The sequence below is a fragment of the Rhinatrema bivittatum genome, chromosome 9, assembly GCF_901001135.1.
Source record: "Rhinatrema bivittatum chromosome 9, aRhiBiv1.1, whole genome shotgun sequence".
Taxonomy (NCBI): domain Eukaryota; kingdom Metazoa; phylum Chordata; class Amphibia; order Gymnophiona; family Rhinatrematidae; genus Rhinatrema; species Rhinatrema bivittatum.
This window is the reverse complement of record NC_042623.1, coordinates 88,919,742-88,931,966: the sequence shown is the minus strand read 5'-3', so window position 1 is coordinate 88,931,966 and position 12,225 is coordinate 88,919,742. Positions and strand designations below refer to the sequence as shown.

General features: G+C 41.3%; 1 protein-coding gene across 11 annotated transcripts in view; it reads left to right on the top strand.

Annotated features, from left to right (window-relative positions):
• Positions 1-8,963, top strand: part of ST7 (suppression of tumorigenicity 7) — a 342,169-nt gene extending 333,206 nt beyond the window's left edge. For all 11 annotated transcript variants that reach the window (XM_029614966.1, XM_029614960.1, XM_029614959.1 and 8 more), the window contains one exon: positions 8,638-8,963. In XM_029614966.1, the coding sequence (XP_029470826.1) occupies positions 8,638-8,733 (96 nt within the window). In that variant the 3' untranslated portion in view covers positions 8,734-8,963. The remainder of the gene's footprint in view (positions 1-8,637) is intronic.
• Positions 8,964-12,225: the final 3,262 nt, after the last annotated feature.

Here is a 12,225-nt window from a genome sequence, read left to right as displayed (position 1 = left end):
ATCTTGAGCGAGACTCGCTATTACACAGTATGATAATACTGTTTAACATGTTAATCAATATGGAGACTTTGCTTGAGATATGCTGCTGTTGCTGCTTCTACCTTGGGCAGCAGCTGGCTATTAACATGTCTGAGCTGTGAGAGAATAGGGTGTCTGTACAGAAAGGCACACAGTGACCTTCATTCAGTGAACCAGAAAAGTACTTTGGCCCAGACTTCCAATTGTGTTGTCTAGAGAAGAGGGTAATTTGTGTCATGCCCAAGAAGAGTAATGAGAGATGTGCCTCCGGTGTGCAGTCAGGCCAGTATAAATATAATCAGTCGACTTACAAACCACTGGATACCCTTTTCATCTTGTATTGGTTTTTCTTGAAACACTAATATAACAAATGTATATAACAATTAAATTAAGAGTATACTTTTGATGGGTAAAAATTAATATTCAGGGTGTAGCGGTGGTCAAAAAAGCGAATGGAATCTTATGGAATTATTTGGAAAGGAATGTTAAATAAAACGGAGAATATCATAATGCCTGTGTATCAATTCATGGTGCATTTGCAGCTTGAATTATTGTGTGCAGTTCTGATTGCCCCCATCTAAAAAAAATATATATAGCGGAACTTAAAAAAAGTACAGAGAAAGAAAAAAATGATAAAGGGGATGGAATGGCTTCTTTATGAAGAAAGGCTAAATAGGGTAGGGTTCTTCAGCTTGGAGAAGAGACAAATGAGCAGAAAGAGATTTATAAAATCATGAGTGAGTGAAACAGGCAAATAGGGAACAATTATTTACCATTCAAAACAGTACAAGGACTAGGAGACACTCCTTAAAACTAACGGGTAACACATTTAAAGCAAATTGGATAAACTATTTTTACTTTCAGTGCACAATCAAGCTATAGAAATTGTTATTGGAGAATGTGGACAAGGCATTTAGCATAACTGGGTTTAAACATAGAAACAGAGAAATGACAGCAGAAAAGGACCAAATGGTCCATCCACTCTACCCAGCAAGCTTATGGTAGTATCTGCTGCGTCGTGCAGGTTACCTCCATATTATCAGTTTCCCAGATCATAAAAGTCAAAGGCCATGTTAGTTGCTGTCTGAATTCAATTCCCCATTACCTCTTGCCATTGATGCAGAGAGCAATGTTGGAGTCGCATTAAAAGTATCAGGCTTATTGGTTAAGGGTAGTAACAGCCACATCAGCAAGTTACCCCCCATGCTTATTTGTTTCTCCAAATCATAAAAATCGGGGTCGCTGTTGGTTGCTGTCTGAATTCAATTCCCCTTTTCCTCTTTTCCCCCTGCCATTGAAGCAGAGAGGAATGATGGATTTGCATCAACAGTAAGAAGGTTTATTGGTTAAGGGTAGTAACCACCACACCAGCAAGTTACCCCATGCACTCTTTTCTTCATTGTCCTGTAGCCTTTAGGGATCTACAGTGTTTATCCCATGCCCCTTTGAATTCGTTCACTGTTTTTTATTTCACCACGTCTTCTGGAAGGCATTCCAGGCATCCACCTCCCTCTTTGTGAAGAAATTCCTGATGTTGGTTCGGAGTTGTCCCCCCTGGAGTTTCAGTTCATGACCCCCTAGTTCTACTGATTTCTTTCCAATGGAAAAGGTTTGTCGATTGTGCATCATTAAAACCTTTCATGTATCTGAAGGCCTCTATCATATCTCCCCTGCACCTCCTCTCTTCCAGGGTTTACATATCTATGGCCAAATTTTAAAATGGTTATGTGCATGGCTGGGCCTTGCGCGCACCACGCACATTTTCAAAAGGGCTGGCCATGCGCGTAACCCCTGTTACGTGCAGAAGTGCCGAGCCCAGAGAAAGGGGTGGTCCAAGGGGCGGGGCTGGAGGCGGCCGGTACAGCGACCATTTGCCACTGTGCCAGAGAAGCGCGTGCCGGCAGCCTGCCGGCGCGTGCAAGTTGCTACTGCTTCTGAAGAGGAACAAAAGGTAAAATAAAAAATTTGGGGTTAGATAGGATAGGGATGAGGGGGGGGGGAGAGGGGAAGAGGGAGGAAGGTCAGTTAGGGGGTTGAAAAGTTTCTTCCCAGTCCGCTGCTTAATTGGAGTGGACTAGGAGGGAACTGGGAGAGGCCCAATCTCGTCGCCGCATATACATTTACAAAATTAGCCCCCTCCCTGCGTATGCCACCCGCACGTGCACATGCGGATTATAAAAATGTGCGCACACATGTTATAAAATCGGCATGTCCAATGTGTGCGCGCCGGGGAAGCACACGCACATGGACGCACCTGAGCACCTTTTAAAATCTACTCTTTTGGTCCTTCAACCTCTCCTCATAAGTCATTTCATGGAGAACCCCACCATTTTGGTCGTCCTTCTCTAGATTGCCTCCATCCTGTCTCTGTCCCTTTTGAGACACGGTCTCCAGAACTGAATACAGTACTCCAGGTGAGGTGAGGCCTCGCCAAGGACCAGTACAAGGCCCTTTCACAGGGGTTTCCATGGTAACAGAAATCACATGCAGGACGAAGGGCGAGGCTACCACATGGCCTCTGAGCGAGCAGGTGCTGTAAAGCCCCATGCTGAATTTCTTGTCACAAATATGTTGGTGTGTGCTGAGCTGTGCAATTCCTGCTGTGGTTGATGGGGCCTGCCTTCTTCATTCAACCAATAAGTCAAATGATTTGTGATTATACCAAAGAGCTGTGTCTTTTTTTGACATGGCACTCTAGCAAAATGCCTCCAGAAAGGTAGTTAAAACATAAATAAACTTAGAAACATAGAAATGATGACAGAAAAGGACCAAATGGTCTGTCGTGTTTCTCTTAGGGGTAGTAACTGCGGCTCTGTGCAAGTATCTACAAGCCTTATGATAACCCATAAACATTTCAGCTAGCAACATTTTTTTTACTGAGTGATGAGTTTTCTTGAAAATTCAGACAGTGCTCTTGACATGCATTGCTTATGGACTTGGCCATAGAAGCAGTCCTGTGCTTTTCCCCTTATGTCTGTGTATCAGTCCCAGTCAAGGCCCTTGGTTATAATCTAAATTCAATTCCTCTTTTCTCCACTGCCATCTAAGTGGGAAACAGTGTTGCAATTGAATTAAAAGCATCAAGGCATATTGGTTAAGGGTAGTAATCTCCATGCCTTCTGCTAAGGATAGTAACTGCCGCACCAGCAAGTTGCCCCCCTGCATGTTTTTCTCATTTCTGTCCTCTAGCCTTTAGAGATCCACAGTGTTTATTCCATGCCCCTTTGAATTTTTTGACTGTTTTCGTGTTCACCACCAACTTTGGAATGGTATTCCAGGCATCCACCACTCTCTCCATGAAGAAATATTTCCTGACATTGGTTCTGAGTTGCTCCCCCTGAAGTTTCATTTCATAACCCCTTCCTTTATTGGTTTCTTTCTAATGGAAAAGGTTTGAAGTTTGTGCATCATTAAAACCGTTTAGATATCTTAAAGTCTGTATCATATCTCCCCTGCACCTCCTCTCTTGCAGGGTATACATATTCAGATCCTTCAGCCTAATCTTCATGGGTCTTTCGATACAGGCCCCACACCATTTTGGTTGCCATTCTCTGGACTGCCTCCATCCTGTCTCTAGCCTTTTTGAGATATGGGCTTCAGAACTAAAAACAATACTTCTGGCGAGGCTTCACCAAGGGGCTGTACAAGGGCATTATCACTTCCTTTTTCTTACTGGTTATTCCTCTCCCTATGCAGCCCAGCATTCTTCTGGTTTTAGTTATCGCCTTGTCACATTGCTTCGCCATCTTGAAATCATCAGACACTATCATCCCTATTTTGGTCCATGCACCTTTGTCTTTCACCCCCCCCCCCCATCACATTCAGCTCTGCCCTTTTTGGCATTGAATCCCAGCTGCCAAATCTTTGACCACTCTTCAAGTTTTCTTAAATCACTTCAGGCATGTCCACTCTGTTGCAGATCTTAGCATCATCCGCAAATAGACAAACTTCATCTTCCATCCCTTCTGCAATGTTGCGCCCAAAGATATTGAACAGAACCGGTCCCAACACTGATCCCTGTGGCACTCCACTTAACACCAATCTCTCTTCAGAATCATTACATGCTTTCTCCTATCCACTGATGCAGTGGCAGCATACGTCTGATCTCAGCATTTACAATTGAGCTGGAACTGCTTGGATATTTCAGAAGTATTTTCTTCAGTGCATTGCAATTTTTTTCTTTTATGCAGAAATTGTATTATCATGTATAAAGACAAGAAGAGAATGCCGAAGCTCATTAGAGCTTTCCAAGACTACCTTTCTGTGAAAATAAAAATGATTGGTTTCTCTGCAAGGCAGATCAAATGAAAACAACATTTAAGTCAAAGAAAATGTTGTAGCTGAAATAGAATTAGCTCTTTCAAAGACCTTACACCCCTGACCACATCATTTCATCTGTCTTATTAATTCAAAGTCTTGGTTTGAAAGACAAAGACCAGAGATTTATAAAGGGCCGAGGCATCTTCCTTTCAGTTTGACCTGAATCGTGTGACATCAGGGAGGGCACAGATCCTGCTGTCTAAATAGCCTTGCAGAAGATGATGGGTATAAAATTCACATCAGCCACAGTGTCTCACTGCATACTTTTCATCACCATGGTCCTGGTTGCCCACAACGCCATGCCACAGACTGCAAAATCTGCCCCTTGCCACGCAATCATGGGAGCTAGGTCCAGTGCGCACACCACTCTCCACTCCATCTTCCACTCTCCCCACAATGATGCCCTCAACATCCCAAACCCACCTCATGCCGCATCCTCCCCTTCTCTTCCTGGAACCCAGCTTGCCCTTTTGAACTGCAGGATTCAAAGCATAACTCCAGCTCCTAGCAGCAAAGAAGTTGATATAACCGGGGGGAATTTTAAGGAGGGGATTGAACGGTAGAGGAGGATGAAGGATAAATTTATGTAAATGTGCTGCAAAATGAATAATAATAATAAAGTCATGGAAGGGAAGCTGAATAAAACTACTGAACAAATTAGTCCTTTTTAAATAAAAAAGGTTTTATCCCTCATTCTATTTCAGTGGGAAGATATGCAAATTTCTGACTCAAAGCTTTCAGCATCAGCAGGCTTGTCATAGGGAAAGGCTGAACCAGTTTGTTCAGCAGATTCAGCCTTTCCTGGCAAGCAGACCTGAATATGCAGTCAATATGGGCTGAACTGGACCCCTGAGCTCAGTGAAGATCAGCTTCATGTTTATATGGACCGGGATCACACCATGCTATTTCTCAAAAACAGAGGGGCTGATGCAATAAATATGCACAGAAAGCTTTCTTAATGCGCCTCCAGGCCACCCGCCAGTTAGGAAAACCGATGCGAAGTTTATCAGCATCGGTTTCCTAAACACTGCACAGCCAGGGGTTCAGGAAATGGACACTTGTCAGTTTCCTGCACCTGGTATTTTTTTTTTTTACTTTTTTTTTTTAAACTTTATTTAGTTTTGTTTTTCCTCCTACTTAATATTGCAACGATATTAAGTAGGAAGCAGTACAGAAAAGCATTTTTTTCTGCTTTTCTGTATTAGTTTTAAGAGCGCTCAGCTATTAACGCCTGCTCCAGGCAGGAGTTAATCTCTGATTGCTAAATGTGCATCCTAGACACACATTTTTTTTTTCATCAGGAGTAAATGCCTATTAGCCTCATTCATATGCATTTAGAAACATAGAAACATAGAAATGACGGCAGAAGAAGACCAAACGGCCCATCCAGTCTGCCCAGCAAGCTTCACACATTTTTTCTCATACTTATCTGTTTCTCTTAGCTCTTTGGTTCTATTTCCCTTCCACCCCCACCATTAATGTAGAGAGCAGTGATGAGCGCTATTAGATTCACTCCGTAGTTGGACGCGCATTGTAGAGGTGCAGTTAGCACCTCTACAACCCGCGTCCAACTGCGGGTTATACAGTGCACTCGGCTGAGCGCACTGTATTGCATCGGCCCCAGAGTGTTCTCCTGTCTAGATAAACTCCTTATCTCAATTGTAGATAATCTTGTACAAAGAAACACAGATGCTTTGATCTTCACATACCAACCACAGGTTAAAAGGCTGCATGCAATGTCGGTAACTTTTAAACAGGCGCAAATGTGCACACATTCATCGGCCCACACCCAGGTAAGTGGCCATTTTATAATATACGCGCGTATGTGCATGCATGTTATAAAATAGCCGCTCGGCACACACCGGCCTGACATATTTGCGCATCCCCTAATCGATGCACCCGTCAGGCTTTTAAAATTCACCTTTATATCTATTTGAGATCTGTTAAAAAATTTTTAAAGAGGGAAATAAAAGATTTAATTTACCAAATATGGAAAAAAAGCCAATTATGGTGAAAGCTCATATCTCTAGTGCACCGCGTTGAAAGGTAGCTCCTCTACTACTTTTCATTTCTATGGGACTCCTCTGGAGTGGGTTCAGTGGTGATATTTGCAATGCTAGTTTCCATTCAATGTATTTCTTATGTACCTGCAGAACCAGAAACCACCCTACATAGTGTGCAGCATAATAAAATCACAAAGTAACAGTTCTTACACTAAGTAACAAATCTAAAAATCACCTCAACCCTTTCTCTTCCCAATAAACCACCCCCCCAAAAAAACTGAACCCCACACTACCAGCTATTCTAACCTCACACCATCTCAAAAGATTTTTACTGTCAGTCTTCTATGAATTATGTCCTTCATAAAACTAGAAGGTAGGGGAGGTATTTTTCAAAAAGTTTTACACACTTAAAACTGGGTCATACATGCATAAATGCACCTTGACAGTAATTTTCAAATGGGCGCGCGCTATTTTATGATAGACACGAACATATGGGCGCAAGTTATAAATTACACTGGAAGCATGCAGATGTGCATCAAATTTTAAATGGATGTACACCTGGACGCATAAATCCCAATTCTACCGCGTAAATTAGGGCATTGCCAATTTCACAAATTCATCCACTAGCTCACCCATGTAAGAGCTAGGTCCTCCAAATCCCCCTGGTTTAATAGCCTGCACCTCCCCCCCCCCAGTTACCCAAGACCTTTAAACCCATAAGAAAGGGATAGCTTGTTTTATTTTTTTAAGTTACACCTCCTCCATAACAGAAATAAATTTACACAGCACCGGACCTGTGTGTGCGCCCAGGCACATAAGTATTTATGTGCACATCTCTTGGCCCCGCCCAGGAACCCCCCACGCCCCGCCCAGGAATCCCCATGCCCCGCCCAGACCATGCCCCCTTTTGAAACTGAGTGAGATGTTTGCGCAGCGGGAGATACGTGCGCATCTGGGCAGCTTTTAAAATCTGGCAGCGCATGTAAGCCCAACTTGTGCGCATGTCGGGCTGTTAAAATTGACCTTTTCGTATGCATAAATGGGCTTCAGAAATATATGCTATTGAATTGTCAATAGGTTTTACATGTATAAGTGCATTTTAAGTGTGTAAATGGGCTTTTGAAAATTGCTATGACAGTATATTACATTTACGTGTGTAACTTCTTTGAAAATTACTCCCTATATGTACAAAGAGAAATAAACTAAAATATTTATTGGAGGAATCTCTTTCTAACCACTAATTTGACTTTTCTTCAGTTATTTCTCAATGCTAAGTAGCAGCATTCACCCAGGAGGAGGCTTTATAAGTAGAATTTCAAAAGAGCACATAAGATTGGGCCCTACCCTTCAACTCTTCTTTTCTCTGCTTTGAATTTTCTCCACATGAATCCTAGAGGAAGATAAGTCACTGGGAAAGAACAACAGGTTCTTTTCTGTTTAAAGAATGGTTTCCCATAGAAGTGTGCAGCATTGCCGGTAGCAGCGAGCACTCACACAGAGCAAGTAATCATAAATGGGCATCAGACGCAGCATGAGCAGGGGTTGGTGATTTCGCTGAAGTTCTATAACCACCAGAAATGCTCATGTTTCCCATAGGGAATGATGGGCCTAGCATCCTTCTGAGAGTCAGTTTCATGACTGGGATAACACTGCTGTATTGGTCCAATTATAAGATGATGGATTTTTTTGTTTGTTTGTTTCTTTTCCAGTTAGCATGTCAAAATAACCACCTCACTTTAATTGCAGCCAGCCCACCCCCCCCCCTGTCAAAACTCACTGCTGCCACTGAAAACTGTCCTCCTCTTCGATTTAAATTGGTTCCCGAGCTCCCTTTCGTATTTCATGTCAGGCCAAAATGCACCCAAGCTCCCTGCTTGCTGCTTCTGCCAGCCCCCCCACGAACGTGCACGAGTTTCCTCACACCGATGACATCACTGCCCCTGCTGCCAAACAAGACTAGCGCTCCCATCAACAGACTATGAAACTGGCCATTTTTGACACCACCATGTACCCAGCCCTAACGAAAGAAAAACCCGACAAACGAAATGTTCTTCTACTGATTGTAATGTGCTTATTGCAATGGCCAATATTTACAGGTAGCATGATAGCAGCCTTCATAAATAGCAGACTGATCTGAACAAGTCTTTAAACAAGAGCTATAAAGGTTAAACTACAGAAATATTTCAAAAAGTATTGCATTCTCTGAATCTGATGGCATAATAAGAGTTTAGACTAAGCTGCATTTCTCTGGCATGGTTAATTTTCTCTTGACATGTCTTGTCTGGTTTGTTCACAGTTCCTCAGCACTCTCTTTGCTCCTTTAAATTTTGTGATGGAGAAGGTAGAAAGCATCCTCCCCTCCAGTCTCTGGCACCAGCTAACAAGGATCTGAGGAGGCCTACAACAGCACTGAATGCCATGATAGCTTACGTGCCAACCTTCTGTTGACCGCAAGAAAGCATGATAAAAAAAAGGGAAAATTCTGAGACTCCATGGATTGTCCATTCTCATATACAGACTTTTTTTTTTGTACAAAATTAAATTGATGTTTGGTTCTATTATATTTTGCCTTCAAGGAAAGAAAACAAATCTTAAAAATAAACTTTTGTGTATTGCAGCAAAGCACTTGTTTATCACTACTTTTTCAATACCCATTTGATCCTGGCAGCACATACTTGAAGACTTGGCATGTGTTTACTTCTGCATTGGCACAGCTTTTCCATGTAAACTGGGAAATGTCGATCCCATGTTCTGAGCCTACTGTTATTGTTATAAGTAGTGCTAGTTTACATACTAGTTCACTTCACGTGCTCTAATAGATGGTAGCCATTTTTGGTCATTGTTGACCTGGGTCTGCATTTGAAATAATGACCGAGAGGCCTTATGTCAATCTGCTGACCACACAGCTAGAAAAGGTAATTCTGTGTTCAGGATCTTAACAGGTAAGAACAAAACTGTGCAAATTCCATTGTTCCCAAACAGCTGGAAGCACTCCCTGGCAGCTGGGGCATCTCTCCTGCAAAGAGAAGACACAAACCCCATAAATTCAATGTTAGGGAATGCATTTGTTCCTTTATGTTAGTGGTCCTTTCCTGGGCCGTAAGCAATACTAGAGTAGCATATCGGTAAGACACTCTATCCCACAGACCTTGTTCTCATTCTGTTCTTTGATTTAAAAAAATATTGAGTGGGGAATGTCTGAAAATAATCAGTGTAGGAACTGAAAGATAACATGAGGCTCAAGCATTTATTTGATATACAAGATCAACTGAAAAATTCACTTTTATAGATTTTCATAGCAGATTCTACATATAAATCACAACAACTGGGTACTCAGCCTGTGCCTACTAAAGAACAAATGTTGGAAATGACAGCAATAGTACTGGCAGCCATTTAGATTATTTCGAGCTTTGTGGTTGGACATGGAAAGGGATGGGTGCTAGGTGTAAACCAAATAGGGATCCAGTATGCTCATCTGTGCAAGAGGATGGCGCCAAAAGGAGTAAGATGAGAAAACCTATCTTGAATAAGATCTCTTACAAGTTGTGGCGTTATATGGCTGGTAACTGATGTATCCTTAGCAGAGTGAATAGAAACAACTGAACAGACTGGAGGGATCAGTTGGTCTTTTTCTGCCAGCATATACTATGTTAATGTGTAATTGTAGTATTGACAGACATTAACTTGCTGCACAGGCATATTCTTTTCTCATGCACTTGAACCTGATTATCAGTATACAATAATTATCACCTTTTTTTTCTTAGTTACAAGTTAGGGTTTGTACTATTTTGTATATTTGTAATTTTCTAACTGTTGGTACCCTGTTGTCGTGGTAAAGGTTAATAGTATAAATGGTTTTTTTAAAAAGGTTTGGACAAGCTTCTGGAGGACAGATCCATTACCAATTATTAGCTAAGAGGCTTGGGGATTGCCACCTGCTGTGTCTGGGAATGAACAGGGAAATGATCTTCCGACTGAGATTCTTCCAAGAGACCTGGATTGGCCACTTTTGTGCCACTGGTCTGGCACTGCATGGCAGTTCTTAAGTTTTCATCTAAGGCAGTTTGAGATTTACTATATCTCCCAGCCTCTCCTTGGTACACATAACTCTTCTCTAGTCCCCGAGTTTCCAGGAACTCCAGCAAAAAGCCGCACTTAAAATTCAAAACAAGGCTGAAATCCTTTTTATTTTAAGGTTGCCTTTATTTCACTTTCCTTATGTCTTCTAGACAAAAATCAAGAGCATCTTGATAAAAATAGTTTATTTTCAGTAAGTAGCAAGTTTTCCTACTTGATTTCAGGTACCATTAGGTAATGTATCTTGGGGCCAAAATCATAGTATAATAAATAAGTTTAATAAAAGAAATTAAATTAATGGTAAATACTTCCACATAAGTATAGCAATCTGCTTAGGCTGAAAATAAATATATCAGCTTAGAGGAAAACATTTAAACCACAACAGTTTATGGCAGTTAAAACTAAGGGGTCGATTTTCAAAAACGCACATGTGCGTCCATGTGCGCGTGGTTCCCAGCGTGTACACAAGGAGGCGCCAATTTTAATATCGGTGCGAGCATGTGTGGGCGGGTGTCGTGTCACGCACCCAACAGGGGACATTTAAAAAAATACACACGGCAATACAAGGAAGCCTTTCTCAGTTCCCCTTCAGTCTGCTCAAATTAAGGACTGGGAGGGAACTCCTCACTGACCCCTAACCCCTACCTAGCTAGCCACAATTTTTTTGTTTTATAACTTACTGCTACTTCTGAGCAGGAGTAACTTCCACGTGCTGGCCAGCTGCCGGCGCACGCTTCCCCAGGACAGAGCCTAATGGCCGCTGTCCCAGTCTTCCCCGCTGTAAAAGAAAGGAAATCATATTTAAAGCCCACTGCTAAGGATCAGTTTTCTCTTGTTGTAGAAAGTGCATTAATTCATTATGATAGCTCTATGCATGTGGTTAGAGGTGAATAGATGTATTTTACTTAAAGGGGTTATTTGAAGGATTATGGAGTAATATGATTTAGAGTTAGTTAAGGATATAAAACCACAGTATTTGTAATTGCTGTCATTTCTCATGTCCAAGAGAAAGCCTGTGCCAAGACCTGCTATCATCCTAGCCTTTGAAAATCTCAGACAGATATTATGCTACTGCTTTTTAAATTGCCTCATGCATGCATCAGGCTTTTTTTTTTTTTTAACTTTTTCAGAAATTCAAACATTAGCCCGAAGGGCTTCTCCTTTCTAAATAAAGATGAGCGTAGATATTATTTAATATTATTTTATTATAAGAAATATTTTTCTGTTCACTGTACTTAAATGCTTTTCAAAATATTCTTGTTTACTTTTTATATGCCACTAGAGATAAACTATTAGACTAAGGGACATCAAAGTAAAATTGTTAGGAAATGTTTCCACATGGCTACGTAATATTTAGTTTTGGATTTATAGTAAGTTTTAAGAACTGTAGAAGTATGGGGGTGCGTGAACCTCCTCTAACCCAATTCAAATTCAGGTTCAGATCTGTGAATATTCAACTTAAATATACTAAAATAATTGAAAAGTAGCCTCAAACATTGTCAACTGTGACTGATTTTTATTCAAAAATCTAGGCATTTATTGTGGCTTGGATTTGTGTGAATATTTAGAAATGTAATACATCAAAAAATCTAAACCAGGTGAATGTTCCAGATTTTGCCAGTTCCATTCATGGCCTGCCTCAACTTGAATCAAATTATCTAAACACCCCTGGCTCTGGGAGCTTTTGGATTTATTCCATATTGTTTGCTCATCCCTAGTATAACATAGAATGGTTGCCATGTTAGTCTTCTTGAATATGTAGAAATAAAGGTCAACAAACAAGTTTTTCATGCAAATAAATGGTGAG